Source organism: Manis javanica, chromosome 5 (genome assembly GCF_040802235.1).
Source record: "Manis javanica isolate MJ-LG chromosome 5, MJ_LKY, whole genome shotgun sequence".
Taxonomy (NCBI): Eukaryota; Metazoa; Chordata; class Mammalia; order Pholidota; family Manidae; genus Manis; species Manis javanica.
In genome coordinates, this window is record NC_133160.1 from 70,856,654 (window position 1) to 70,872,980 (window position 16,327).

At 33.7% G+C, this 16,327-nt stretch overlaps 1 protein-coding gene across 1 annotated transcript in view; it reads right to left on the minus strand.

Annotated features, from left to right (window-relative positions):
- Positions 1 to 1,506: 1,506 nt before the first annotated feature.
- The window catches only part of BLTP1 (bridge-like lipid transfer protein family member 1), a 206,293-nt gene continuing 191,472 nt past the window's right edge, over positions 1,507 to 16,327 (minus strand). The window contains 6 exon segments of the mRNA XM_073238071.1: positions 1,507 to 2,247; positions 8,705 to 8,870; positions 11,242 to 11,376; positions 12,136 to 12,330; positions 13,759 to 13,962; positions 14,602 to 14,853. Of these exon segments, the coding sequence (XP_073094172.1) occupies positions 2,031 to 2,247; positions 8,705 to 8,870; positions 11,242 to 11,376; positions 12,136 to 12,330; positions 13,759 to 13,962; positions 14,602 to 14,853 (1,169 nt within the window). The 3' untranslated portion in view covers positions 1,507 to 2,030.

Here is a 16,327-nt window from a genome sequence, read left to right on the forward strand (position 1 = left end):
CTAGCAGAAAGTATACAGATCATGACTCTAGACACTAGGATTTTAATTTTAGTTGTGTTACTAAGATGCTGTTTGACGTTGATTGCAAGTCTTAATTCTTCTACCAACATATACTGTATAAATACATGCTCGGCTAAGTATCTTGGCTCTTTTTTTTTTTTTTAATCAGTCAGAGATAATACTGCCTTACCTACCCACGTGCAAGAGTTGGCACCAAATGCATTCTTGAGCTGTCTTCTACCTCCAGGTTCTTCAGTTCTACTCTTCACCCAACCTTTAAACTGACTGTACTGACTTGGTTAGATTTCAAGCCAGAGTTGTGATTAACAGTATTATAGCTACTTTTGAATATTGTTTTAGATTTTTCTATTCTTTTAAAATCTTGTTTATACTTAATACATATAAATTATACATGTATGTATAGTATGTATTATACATACACACATTATAAATTTGCCTTCATATGCCCAAAAGAATGCATATAAAGATATAAAGAATATAGTATATAAAAACAAAAAACTGGGTACTTACCACTAGCTTAAGCAATAGAACAATACCTAATATGTATGAAGTCTCTGCTGTACCTCTCCCTGATTACATCCTCCCTTAACTAATTTTTGTAAATCTTCACACGTTTGAATGGCCCCTATCCAAAAGACAAGAAACAAGTGTTGGCAGGGCTGTAGAGAAATGGGAACCCTCCTATACTGTTGGTGGGAAAGTAAATTGGTGTAGCCACTGTGGAAAGCAGTATGGAGGTCCCTCAAAAAATTAAAAATATAAATACCATATGACCCAGTAATTCCACTTCTAGGAATTTACCCAAAGAAAACAAAATCCCTGATTTGAAAAGCTATGTGTACCTTTATGTCTACTGCCACATTATTTACAATAGCCAGGAAGCAACCTAAGTGTGCATCAATAGATGGATAAAGAAGATGTGGCACATATATACAATGGAATATTATTCAGCCATAAATAAGTAAGAAATCCTGTCATTTGCAACAACATGGATGGACCTGGAGGGCATTATGCTAAGTGAAATAAGCCAGGCAGAGAAAGACAAATACTATATAATTTCACTTATTTGTGGAATATAAGAACAAAATCAACAAAATGGCAGTAAACTCATAGATACTGTGAAGTGACTGGTGGTTATCATTGGGAAGGGGTGGGGATAGGTGGGGAGGGTGAGGGTAGGTGATCTAGGGACACAAAAATTATCAATCATAATGTAGGTTGGTCACAGGGATAGTAGTACAGCATGGAGAATACAGCCAATGATTCTGTAACATCTATGTTGACAGACAGTAACTGCACTAGTGGAGGTGAGGATTTAGTAATATGGATAACTGCTGAACCATTGTGTTGTATACTTGTACCCAATATAAGATTGTATATCGATGATACTTCAAAAGAAATACAATAACTGAACAGGATGGGCATCTGTTAATTACAAAATAAGCTATGGCTATCAAAGGAAGAAAAGATTCAAAAACAACTACATACAGACTGAAACCAATTATAGACTTTATTACAATAGTTACAAACAATATTTTAGTGGCACTTAATCATATCACAATTACTCAGACTATATACAAATATCTATATAAGACTACATTTTTTAAAAAGAAAAGGCAATTAATGACCAAAAGGAAAATCACATTATCAACAATATTTTTCCTAAAAGTTATGGCCAATAACAAAGGAAATTCACAGTTATTCTGAAAAAATTTTAAAGATGTAGGAATCATATTGCACCTAATACAATTATGAACCCTAATGAGCAGATTTATATATTTTCATCTAGTTTTTCACAAAATTTACATTATCATGCAATATTTCACTGTACACAGATGGTGTAACTACAATAAACAGGTTATTTTACAAACTTTTAATATAATGGCCACAAAATTAGAATTATTGAAAGTTATGTTTAAAATACTACTACTATACAAAAAAAATAACACTCCAGTGTAATAAAACTTAACGGACACAGTAATAATTTGTTCACAGATCAAGTTAGTTTTTTAGTGTTCTTCTTTGTCTTTCCCTTTCTTTTCCTTTTCATCTTGCAGTGCAGTACCAAGTTTTTTGATAAGAACTGACAGAACTTTGTCCAGTGGATCCATGACTCCTCTCTGAAGCCATTTAGGAATAGTGGTCCTGGCATGATGGAAGCCCAATTTTTGAAGGATATAATCAACGCCTACTGGATCAATCTTTCTTCCAGTCCAAGAAATTAATCTAAAATAATTATACATAATAATTATTAAGTAGTTCAGTGCCCTAGCACAGTTCTGAAGGTAAGGTTTAAGAACATCACCAAACCTCCATAATATGCTCAAGACAACATATTTTCAGTAGTTACATTGAATAATATAACCTAAAATTCCTGGAATCACTCTAATAACATTAAAAAAGTTGTGATTATAAGTATCCTTGAGAGCCCAAACAGCAATGGCATTTAGTCAATTTCATTCTGATTATTTTAATTTAGGTCTCTTAAATTATGCAGCCTTCTTAAACATTTAAAGGACAGCTGGTTCATTCTAAAGATGTTAACTAACTTGATGCGGAGAATCCTTTCACAATGTATATCAAATCATGATATCCTACACTTAAAATATCTTATTTTTTGCCAGTTGTACCTCAATAAAGCTGAAAAGAGAGAGTTCAACAAGCATGGGGCATAATGGTGGGGAAAAAAGGCTAATATTTACTGATTGCTTTCTATGTGCAAAACATGTTTGAAGAATCATTTTCTCCCTCCTCCTGGTATTTCCTTCCATTTAGAGTAATAGCCATTAGTAAAACACTGTAAGCCTTTTACTGCCCTCTTACTGATGATTTATCTGATAGCAAAATGAACAGAGTAACTGAGTAGTGTAGTTCAGTATCCTCCTCCCTGTCTTCTCTCATTTTGGTCTGTTCCTCTGTACCACAGGGTTTTCAAGGACAGGCTCCTAAATAGGTTAGCTCAAGACTGTTCATGGCTAGGCTGAGTACACAGGGCTGCTGATTGCACAACTCCAGCCTCACCCTCTTCACTGCCCTTTGAGCTCTGCATTACTGAGACCCTGTAAGTAAGTCCAAACCTGGACTTTGTAGTAGAAGACCACTGTTGCCAGATATCCAAACCACATTCTCTGTTATCAGCTTTATCAGTATTAAAATAATCTTTTTGATTTTCAGCTGCCTCTAGCCCACTATTTCAGTTGGTCCTGAATTTGGGTAAGGAAAAGGGATATTAATAGTTACACACACTTTCCATTAGTTAGTTAATTTGACCATTGTAATGACCCTACAAGGTAGGTAATACTATTCAAATTTTTTCATATGAGGCAACTGAGATAGAGAGAATTTAGGTCCTTTGGCAAAGGTCACTCAGCTAGGCTATAAAGCTATGCTTAGAGCCAGAGTGCTTTACCATGCTCCCTACCACTAAGTCATATTTCTTACTCTCCTGGTAGTATGTTAAAATAAGGAATGTATTTATGGTTTAACTACTTTTATGATTATAAATTAAAAGATAGTTAATTTCATTAGATTGACAAATACAAAACAATCTTATAAACAGTTTCAGCATTGGGACATTTGCAATATTTTAAAACTGTTCCTGAATACTGACACTGTTAATATTTATCATGAGTATATGTACAAATTAATAACAGTGTGTTGGTTACAACAAATTCAACACAAATTTATGCAAAGTCATCACTACCTTTCTGCATATATAGGAATCCACTGTATAATGTAGATTTAGTTTGGAATTATTTTGTGGCATAAATATGTCTGAATAATAACTTTATCTAAATCTGTATCATTCTGGAGAATATTGTGCTGAAGTGAGAGAGACTTTTTGGCTACTATTATTCGATGATTCAGACAAGTACATATATTTTTTATTTTTAAATTAAAAATCTACATTGAGGTACATACAATAAAATGCACAAATCTTAGTGTACAGCTTGATGAATTTTGACATATGTACACAGTTATCTAACCATTGCCCAGATCAAGATATCAAACACTCTCATTAATTTTTTTCTGTTCACCTTTTTCACCCATGCCCCTATGGTAACCACCAGTCTATTCTCTGTGTTTATGACCCTATACAGTTTTCTTCATTTGTTTTTTTAGTGAAATCATTCAGTATTTGCCTTTAACCTATTTCACTTAGCATAATACTCTGTAGGTCTACCCATGTTCTTGCAAATGGCAGGATCTTTCTTTTTATGCCTAAGTAATACTTCATTTTACATATATAACACTTCTTTATCCATTCATTTCTCGATGAACATTCAGTTGTTTCCATATTTTGGCTATTGTAAACAATACTGTGATAAACACAGGAGTGCACATGTCTTTTCAAATTACTGATTTTGTTTCCTTTGAGTAAATTCCAAGAAGTAGATTGCTGGGTCATACGGTATTTTGATTTTTAGTTTTTTGAGAAACCTTCATAGTGCTTTCCATACTGGCTGCACCAATTTGCAATCCCACCAGCCGTATGTGAGGGTTTCCTTTCCCTCACATCCTTGCAAACACTTAATATGCTTTGTCTTGGTGGTGTTAGCCATTCTGACCAGCATGAGGTGGTATCTCATTGTGGTGCTGAGTTGTATTTGCATGATGCTAAATAATGTTGATATGAGTCTGTTGATCATCTGTGTGTCTTCTTTGGAAAAATGTATATTCAGATCCACTGCTTATATATATATTTTTTTGTATCATTAATATACAATTATATGAGCAACATTGTGGTCACTAGATGCCTCGATTATCAAGTCCCCACCACATACCCTGTTACAGTCACTGTCCATCAGCGTAATAAGATGCTATAGAGTCACTACTTGTGTTCTCTATGCTATACAGCCTTCCTTGTGCCCCCCTCCTACATTATGTGTGCTAATCGCAATGCCCTTTATTCCCCTTCTCCCTCCCTCTGCCCCCCTCCCCGCCAAGTCCCTTTCCCTTTGGTAACTGTTAGTCCATTCTTGGGTTCTGTGAGTCTGCTGCTGTTTTGTTCCTTTGGTATTTGCTTTGTTCTTATGCTCTACAGATGAGTGAAATCATTTGGTACTTGTCTTTCTCCGCCTGGCTTATTTCACTGAACATAATACCCTCTAGCTCCATCCATGTTGTTGCAAATGATAGGATCTGTTTTCTTCTTAGGGATGAACAGTGTATATGTACCACATCTTCTTTATCCATTCATCTACTGATGGACACTTAGGTTGCTTCCATGTCTTGGCTATTGTAAATAGTGTTGCAGTAAACATAGGGATGCATATGTCTTTTTGAAACTTGGCTCCTGCATTCTTAGGGTAAATTCCTAGAAGTGAAATTCCTGGGTCAAATGGTGTTTCTATTTTGAGTTTTTTGAGGAACTTCCATACTGCTTTCCACAATGGTTGAACTAGTTTACATTCCCACCAGCAGTGTAGGAGGGTTCCCCTTTCTCCGCATTCTTGCCAGCATTTGTTGTTCCTATTCTTTTCTATGTTGGCCATCCTTACTGGTGTGAGGTGATATCTCACTGTGGTTTTAATTTGCATTTCCCTGATAATTAGCAATGTGGAGCATCTTTTCATGTGCCTGTTGGCCATCTGAATTTCTTCTTTGGAGAAGTCTTTTCATATCCTTCACCCATTTTTTAATCAGGTTATTTGCTTTTTGGGTATTGAAGCATGTGAGTTCTTTATATATTTTGGATGTTAACCCCTTGTTGGATATGTTATTTACAAATATATTTTCCCATACTGTAGGATGCCTTTTTGTTTTGCTGATGGTGTCCTTTGCTGTACAGAAGCTTTTTAGCATGATGTAGGCCCATTTGTTTATTTTTTATTTTGTTTCCCTTGCCCAAGGAGATGTGTTCAGGAAAAAGTTGCTCATGTTAATATTCAAGAAATTTTTGCCTGTGTTGCTTCTAAGAGTTTTATGGATTCATGACTTACATTCAGGTCTTTGACCCATTTCGAGTTTACTTTTATATATGGAGATAGACAATAATCCAGTTTCACTCTCTTGCATGTAGCTGTCCAACAACACCAGTTGTTGAAGAGGCTGTCATTTCCTCCTCTGTATATCCATGGCTCCTTTATCGTATATTAATTGACCATACATGCTTGGGTTTATATCTGGGCTCTCTATTCTGTTCCATTGGTCTATGGTTCTGTTCTTGTGCCAGTACCAAATTCTCTTGGTTACTGTGGCTTTGTAGTAGAGCTTACAGTCAGGGAGCATAATTCCCTCTGTTTTATTCTTCCTTCTCAGGATTGCTTTGGATATTTGGGGTCTTTTGTGGTTCCATATAAATTTTAGAACTATTTGCTCTAGTTCGTTGAAGAATGCTGTTGGTATTTCGGTAGGGATTGCATTGAATTTGTAGATTGCTTTAGGCAGGATGGCCATTTTGACAATATTAATTCTTCCTGTCCATGAGCACGGGATGTGTTTCCATTTGCTAGTTTTTTTTTTTTTTATTACTGCTTCAGTTTCATTGGTAGTAGTTGGTCTTTTCGGATTTTGTATTTCTTCCTGGTTCAGTCTTGGAAGACTGTGTGTTTCTAGGAATGCATCCATTCCTTCTAGGTTGTCCAATTTTTTGGTATATTCTTAATGATAGTAATCTCTTATAGTTGTTTATATTTTTGTGGTGCTAGTTGTAACTTTTCACTTCTGATTTTCTTCATTTGAGTTCTCATTTTTCTTGATGTGTCTAGCCAGAGGTTTGTCTCTTATTTTTTCAAAGAACCAGCTCTTAGTTTCACTGATCATTTGTCTTGTTTTATAGTCTCTATTTCATTTATTTCAGCTCTGGTCTTTATTATTTCCTTCCTTCTACTAACTTTGGGCTTTGTTCTACTTTTTCTAGTTCCTTTAGGTGTAGATTTACATTGAGATTTTTCTTGTTTTTGAGGTAAGTCTGTAATGCTTTACTTCCCTCTTAAGACTACATCCCAAAGAGTTTGCATTTTTGTGTTTCTGTCTTCACTGTTCTCCAAGTATTTTTTTATTTCCTCTTTAATTTCTTCACTGACCCATTAGATGTTTAGTAGCGTACCATTTAGTTTCCTATTGTTATGTTTTTTCCAATTATTTTTCCTGTAACATCCATTTGATACTATTGTGGTTAGAAAAGATGTTTGTATGATTTCGATCTTCCTAAATTCATTAATACTTGTTTTGTGTCCTAAGATGTTCTCTCCTGGAGAATGTTTCATCTGTACTTGAAAACAATGAGTATTCCAATGTTTTGAGGTATAATGTTCTGTATCTATGAGGTCCATTTGGTCTAATGTGTCATTCAAAGCCATTGTTTCCTTATTTCCTATCTGGATGGTCTACCTATTGATGTAAATGAGTTCCTTACTTCCTCAATGATGTAAAAGAGTAAATGATGCAAAAAAGTCCTCTACTATTATTATATTATTGTCAATTTCTCTTTTCGTGTCTGTTAATATTTCTTCTATGTATTTAGGTGCCCCAGAGTTGCATGTGTAAATATGTTCAGCTGTTACATCTTCTTGCTGGACTGAGCTCTTAATCATTATATAATTTCCTGCTTTGTCTCTTTTTATAGTCTTTGTTTTAAAGTCCATTTTATCAGATGAGTGTTTTATAGGCAGCATATAGATAGGTCTTGTTTTTTTAATCTATTCAGTCACACTATGTCTTTTGATTGGAACATTTAGTCCATTTACATTTAAAGTAATTTTTGTGAGGGATGTACTTATTGCCATTCTTTTGTTAAATGTTTTCTGGTTGTTTTTGTTAATGTCTGGTCCTTTCTTACCTTGCTCTCTCCTTTGTGTTTTATAACATTCTTTGTTATTGAAGTTGGATACTTTTCTCTTTATTTTTTGTGTTTCTAGTATAGGTTTTTGGTTTGTGTTTACCATGTGATTTATATATGATGTTTTGCATATATAGTACAGTTATAATTTGATTAAAAAAAGCAGATGAGAGAAAAGGAAAAATAACATGAAGGTTGTTGAATGCTAATCACCAACATGGACATACATTGTAAGTACCACTGGTTATAGCAGCAATGATAAATACAACTAAAACTAGAAAATACTTTAAAAATTTTGATATGAAAACAAGTTGATGTAATTGGGACCATGACTGTAGTACAATATCACTCAGTAAAGGAACTTGAATCTGACAGCATTAAATTCAGCATTTCAGCAATGATTTTATATTGAAAGATAGAAAGACACTATGACATTGTAGGCTCTATTACATTATTATGACATATGTGAGAAACTGTAATGGTTCCTTAATGATGGTTTATGACACCCACTGCATCTTCTCAAACTAAGTAACAGAACAGTCTACTTACTATAGCTACCTGAACTACATGAAAATACATCCTGGTGAGATGGTTAAAAAAAAAAAAAGTAACCGTAGAAGTGAGGTTATTCTCATACTTCAGTACTTAACTAACAGAATACCACAGAGTGGACAGCTAATCAATGAGCTCTTCTTAGAGTGTGTGTGGCTTTTGCCTTGCCTTGAAGCACTTGCAAAATCAGAAGGAAGCAGCAAAAATGGCAGTAAGAAGTTGTAGAGGTTAAAAGTAGCTAACTTCTAAAAATGATTTTTGGTAAAACATTTAACCTGTATGTTATTTATGACCTTTTACTTATAATAATCCTGTAGGATATAGGTAGTTATCTACACCCATAGTTACCTAAGAGTGGGTTCTAGATGCCATGTGTTGCACATAAAATCTCTCCAGTCCACAGTAGTATAAGTGATGCTATCTTCTCTGTCTTTGTCAGAGGAATTATCCTCATGTATAATAATTGGACTTTTCTGTCCTGGTCGAGTAGATAAAATCCGAGGTGGAAAAATGGCTGTGATGAAAATAATACATTAATATTACAGATATATAGCTTATAAATTTATTTTAAATCACTATATAACACTAATTGGCTCCATTTATCATTTTATTTATGAACTGACCAAAGCCTCATTTAATTAATTTCTTAAAAAGTAGTGTTTTAAAATAAAGCTGTAAGTGCCAACTGTTGGTATTTCTTAGAGAAAGACAATATCAAAGTTATTCTCTTACAAGTAAAATTACATGTAAATAGCATATGCTTTACACACATTTTGGTGCCTAAAACTAATGGTAAAGAATGATTAGATTTATTTGATGATTGAGGGTTTCCATAAGAAAGGCTATAGGTGGATGACTTGTTTTTTATTAACAGCTTTAATGAAACACAATTCACTTATTTTGAAGTTGGTACAACTCAGTGGCTTTAAAATGTTGATGGCTGTATATAGATTTGAATGGTAGTACTAACTTAGGAGCTTTTTAATGTAAGCAGCCCTTTCACTCTTCATAGTGAATAATCAAATAAATGTTTTATGAAAGACAGTCTTGAAATTGGCAATCATAAGTAATATATTTAAAATATAATCTGAGATGAAAATAGCTTTGATAGGATCTTTAATAAATACAGCATTTCTCCTGGGGATAGATTTAAGACACAATTTGGACATAAAATAATTGATTAATTAGGTAAAATGCATATGTAGCTCTGGGTATAACTTTATTGTGAATAGCAGTAGGGGTAATATGTGTATTGATAGGGAATGAGCCTAAGAATAAAGCTATATTATGACACTACATAAGAAAACAGATGTCTTCAGTTACGGCCTGCTCAGTTGGTCTGATTTTGTTTATAATTGGTGTTGGTTTCAGTGTTATAATTATCTTGATGTTCTAGAAAGATGCTGATTCTGGTCTAGTCTCACATGCTGCTAAGAATTCTCTCAGGGATGTTTACACTTATTTTGGCCAAAACTTAACTGCTTTTCATTTTCAATAGCAAATATACTTACAGCTATTAAAAAGATTTCTATAATTGAAATTCCCTTGAAAAGCAATACTTTGTTACTGTAGGTCTCTTAATTCAAGTCCCTGGTCCCTCTTTTTTATTGAAATAATGTTTTATAACAGTTTACATTAAAGAGATCTTTCTTTTTTAAGAAATACATACAACTAATGGCAAACCAAGATCAACACAATACTTCATAAAATTACAGAGGTTTCATATAATACCTGAGAGAAAGAAATCCAGCAGGCTTTCATAACTAGGTAGACTAGAAAAGAATTCTACATTCACAGGTTTATCTAGCATCTGTTTTCCTCCACATTTAAGTTTAAATGTGAAGGCAGAGATAAAAACAAGAGGATGACCAGTGACTAATATATGTTAGTACAATATGTAAGACTATAACTACTTATAATATTTATTTCCTATTGTATGACTTCAATAATTTTACTTTAAGTTTCAACTAATGTCTCATAGACTTCTCTCAGCCATCAGTATTGGTTTTACTCTTACTGAATTTTTGGTACATCTAGGTGGAATAGTAATGGAAGAGAGACTCAATTTATGCTATACAGTACCTTTGTACTTTCAACATGTTCTTTTGATAATCTTTCTGTTTTCTTTACTTACACATTTATCATGAGGCTATTTTGAAATATTATGATGACTTGAACAAATTATATCTATTTCAAGCAACCTAAAAAAAATCTTATCCCATTTTACCACTGTATATTCATATAGTTTTACAGTAATTGTTGAATGACTAAAGATCATATATTTGGAGAACATTCCATATTATTATATTTCATACTACCTTACTCTTTTTAACAGCCACAGAATTTTTCATTTCACTGTATGGGCAAACATTTAAGTTTCCAGTGAGCAAACCATTTGTTAACTAGCTCCTAAAAACAAACCACCACCCACTGAGGTCTAAATAATTTGTTTGTAAAAAGAAAATGCCTTCTGCATTTCAAAGATATTTATTTTAGTTTTCTCAATTATGGATATAACTCATGCTACTTTATTATGTATTCTTTAGTCATTTCACTTTGACTAGTAATATTTAGGACAATCTACAAGCCTGATAATGTACATAACTGCATTTTACAAAATATTTCCATATATAACATGATTCAGTGTGAGGGATAGAGTGCTGTGTAGTACCTGGCAGTCACTCAGAAAGTCTGTCATACAGTCTTACTGATATTATTTATATTTATTTCATTTATTGATATTTGTAACTCATAGAGGAGACACATTCCACTCATTTTGTCATGAGACCAATAAAAATCCATAAAAGTGGGATTGACAGCTGGCTGCCTTTACTGAAGCTTGAAAGAAAAACAAAACAAAGCAAAAACAAGGATATGCTACCCACCTTTTTCTTTTTCTTTAAGATAAGCCGACACTAAATCATGAAGAAACATGATAAGCTCAGCATCCATAGTCACACAAATGTGGTCAGTGAACTCTGTCACCACACTACATTCTACCTTTGGCTTCAGGTTGGCATCTGCAATGGCAAAGTTGTTTTACAGGAAAAGATTTAAAGAAGTAAGTTCCTTTCTCTTGGCACTAATAAGGGACATATGTAGGTCTGTGTAAAACATCCACTGTTTAAATGCAGCTATAGGGAAATAAGTAGTTTCTGTATGTGATTTACAGAATAATGATGATTACCAAACATTTTCCAAGTATATGCCATTTGTTACTCATAAAAATGCTATGAATAAAGTCCAAATATTTATTTTACTGACGAGTACAAGGCACAAAGTGATTAAATCACCAGAAATCATATACTTGGTAAGAAAATCAATCAATTTGACGTAGAAAATCAATTGCTTTACATTACACTTGACCCTTGAACAACATAAGTTTGAACTCTACAAGTCTACTTACATGCAGGTTTTTTTCAATAAATACATTGGAAAATATTTTGGAGATCTGTGGCAATTTGAAAAAACATTCTTTTTTTCTTTTTTCCAGCTTTATTGTTGATGACAATGTGTACTAATTGACTGTTTGTGTTACTGGTAAGGTTTCCAGTCAACTGTAAGCTATTAGTAGTTACATTTTGGGGGAGTCAAAAGTTACATGTGGATTTCTGACTGCAGGAAGAGAGAGGGTTGGTGAAAGGATCTCTAACCCCTGCTATGTTCAAAGGTCAACTGTATGTTATCATTACAAAAACAGCCTGAGAGAGAACAGTAGTTTGAAGTTCCTTTAGAATTTTCTTAGAACTTTAGAAACTTAAGATTGTTTTTTCACATACCCTGTAATGAAGGTTCTTGTGGTTCTTGAACATGAATGGATTTAAATTCAAGCTGCATCCTCGGTAATGCAAAGATAGTCTCTGTTTCATGATTGTAGCTAGAACCTCCCCTGAATCCACTCAACAAACTAGAATTCTTTACTGTAGTGCTATTCTCAGTGTTATTAGCATCAACATTACGAAGTAGGTTTAGCTCTATGTGAATAATAATAAAGACAGTAAGAATCAATGTAAACAAATAAGCATTGATAATTTTATAACTTTAATGTCTCTATGATACAAAGAACTTTTTCTAAATTTGGAAAGTAAAGACACACTAAAAAAATAGAGCCATATAAAGCTTTGGTCTTAGAAATAGTTATGTAACTATCAATGTATGTCTATCTGTATGTTTAATTGGAGGGAAAATATTCATTTTTTTAAACAGTTCTATTTTATTCCTTATGTTCCAGTTTTATTTCAGTTTTATTTATAATAATTCCTTATTATACTTAAGTTGACACAAGTAACAATGGCAGTACACGAATCCCTGACCTGGTAGTACAATTTCTCATAGGCTAAAATTATTTAGACTCCACTTATATATATAATACATATACACACATATTTTTATATATATGTAATATAAATAGTGACATATATCACTATTCTTAAGACCAAAGCTTTATAACATGAGTTTGGATAAATCCAACACATTTTGTTTTTTGTTTCATTAAGCTCAAAGTTCTCCATAGACAACTTGCTTCACTCTTATAGAATTTATGATTAAATATGAACCTGACCTTGAAATCAGGTAAAAGTCCTGGTTTTCCCCAACATATGTACTATGGTTATACTATGTTTGCCTTAGAAAAATGCTAATAGCTCTTCCATAGTATTCCAGCCAAGAACTCCATCCCCCAAAATTTGTATCTAGAAGATAAAATAAGTTAATACACGCATACTCTTCTTTGTTCTCAGAACCTTTTTAACACTCCCTAATCTCTAGCATTGCCGATTCCATAGTAAATATTTCCCATGTGGCCCATGTCATCATCTTTCCCATTTTTTAAAGGTCATTTTTAAGTAAAACATTCAAGTGTTAACATATCTTAATCTAGTCACCTTCCAATACAGATGGCATGATTGGTAAAAGCAGTACTACGAACTCTAACACAAAATAAGAATTTTTATGACATTATTATAAGACTGATGAATCTAATCAAATGAAAAAGCTCATCAAAAGTGCTTTCCTTAAACTTATGACTTAATAGGAATATTATATATTTTATTTTATTCCAGTCTGAACCTTAAGTTTGTGGCATTGTTTTACTTAGTTGTATAAAACCTCCAGTGTTTAGTATTGCTATAAAAGTATTTTTCCAATTATAATAAAGTACATGTAATTTCATTTTTTAAAACAAATCTACTTTGAATGTTTCCAGTTAGACCTAAAATAATTTTAGTCAATGAAATGTTGCAATATCAGGGTGGTGAGGTACTAGTATTGTTACTTATGTCAGCAGGAGTAAAATGAAATTTTGTTTAACTAAAGAAATGAAAATTCCTTCTCCATTTAAATTCTAAGCACAGTGATAAGAGCCCCAAATACAGAAAACAAAGCAAATCTCTCCAAGGAATCACCTTCGTTCCTTGTGGCTGTAACATAATTGAACCATTCTTTCACACTTGCTACTCCATGGGGTGGATTTTCATGGCGACGCCTCGTTATCTTGGTTATTGTTGCCATAGGACTTTCCAAAGCACCACATGGTTTGGTAACCATAGTATTATGGCCTAGATGAAAATCCAAAGTTTGTACAATATATGTAGAATGATCACTGGAGCCTAGAAGGAAAAAAATATGTTAATGTAACAAGCTATATTTAGATGCAAGAAAATGGTTGTGGCCTTAGAGCAACAGATTTAGCTAAGTCATACACAGATAGGGAAGGTTTTAAGATTGAGTACATAAGTAAGAAAACATAAAATATAATTTTTCTTCTAGTTATAATTGGGTTTATCTCCAGTCAGATGAAGAGTATCAACCATTTTTTCCTTTATTATTACGCTGAAATCACTGAGTAGAAAATTAAAGGTAAAAGGAACTGGTTAATCACAGTCTTGACTGGCAAATAATCTCCTTACACTACCATTATGTTTCCTCTCTTAATGTTTTTACAAGAAATATTCACAGTAACTATTATGATGACTTCTGCCAGCCACAGCTGTAAACTTTAACTGCCTAAGTAAGAAACAGAGTAAGATGGCAAGTTCAGAAACAAGTCCCTTAACATGTCCCAGACTTTACAGATACTGACTCATTGGCAGTGAGCTCCTTGACATGGCAGATACATGTTAACAAATAGTGATGGACTTCACACATAAGAAAAACAGACAAATGATAGGAAAAAGGAAAATTACTTTGTCATTTATAATCATATCAGAAGATAAGAAAGAGTAAAAGCTGGAAATGTGTCATTTTACCATCTTCCCAGATTTTCTGAGCTTCAGTCCAAAAAGCAATATTTGGTTCTTCTAAGTGAAAAAGAGCCCAGGATTTTGAACGGAAATTTGGGCCATGAAAACAAGCTAAGGTCATATGATTTCCATGTAAGCTCATTGATCCTCCAAACTGCATTCCGTCTTCTGGTAATGGAATCTGGAATAAGGATATGTGGCATCCTGATACCACCTTCAGTACTCCAGGCCAGTGTCGATGGTGAGCTGCGTCAAGCACTGCAAGAAAACCAAAAACCTCTTATCCCGCAGTGCCTCAAAACATCCTGAATGGCAGGGGGAAGGCAGCAGCTGGCTACTTTCTGTAGGACGTGACTCAGGCAAGGGCTGAAAACAAACACATGGTTAACGTCAATCAGAAGCTAATGAAGAGACAGTCTGGGAAAAGATGCTGCGTAAGGATGGATAAACTATGGAAAATTGTAATTTGTTAATAATTATACATACATTTCTGTAAGGATTAATGATTTACAAAGTGCTTACATGAAATTTTATACTATTCTCATAATAACTCTGTAAATTAGATATTTCATCTAGACTCTTTTCAATGAAGCAAAAACGGGGTTAAGTGAACCAATGACTAGACGACTCAGAAATCAAATGCAGATTTCCTGATTTTAAGTACTGTTTTTTTCCTTTATGCCTTGCTACTCAAAAGTGAGGTCTGAGGACCCGCAGCATCCACATCCCCTAGGAGCTTATTGGAAATAGACTCTTAAGTCCACCCTCATACCTGCTGAATCAGAATGTCTATTTCATAAGATCTCCAGGTGTGTCAGATGCATATCAAAGTTCAAGAAGCACTAATCAAAAATACAATTCATATTTATATTTCTCACTCAGTCCACTAATTTATATTTCCCATTTTTTTAGCTGTTTTACAGAACTCATTCCAAACCCAACCAAGATCATCCACTGACTTTAGCTGGCATGTCTCTTTAGTTCCCTTTAATCTAAAACAATTCCCTAAGCCAGTTTGTTTTCTAGGGTAAGGGCTTTTCTGAAGACTCCAGGCCATGCATTTTTGGGAACATTTCTCATTTGTATATCCCTGCTCCCAATTCTTATTTAAAGGAAACACAGACTAGAGGAACAAGATAAATGAAACCACAAAGAAGCAGCTGAAAACAATTAGAGAAGGTAGGGCAGTTCTGCAGGACAGTGGGCCACGTCTCTTCAGCAAGTCAGGTCTTCAAAAAAGCACTATGCTGAATTAAAAGAGAGTAAAAAAAAAACAAAACCAGATTTTACCTGTGTTCTTAAAGTGGATATACTGGTTTGGACAAACCAGTTGTAAGAATAATTGGGTCAGTTGTGGAATGTGGTCAGAAGGCTAGAGGAAGTACATAATTAGCAAAATGGAAAGTTGGATATTGTTGACTGGGAAAGGTTACAAAACAGCATGAACAATGTTTTGGTTAAAAGTACATAAAAGTATATAGGTGTATAGAAAAGTACCTGAAAGTACATGCTTTGTGGTGTTTGTAGTCATGATTTTTGGGTGTAATGTACTGTTTTATTTTTTGCTTGCATGCATTTTCTAGTGGTTTTTTTTATGCACAGTACTTCTGCGATTATAAAAAGTCACTTAAAATTATCCTCATTCTGACTACTTTTGACCACTTTTCCTCTGTTACTCTACTTAAAGCCACCATCACTTGTTACCTGGACTTTTACAATGGCTTGCTTACAA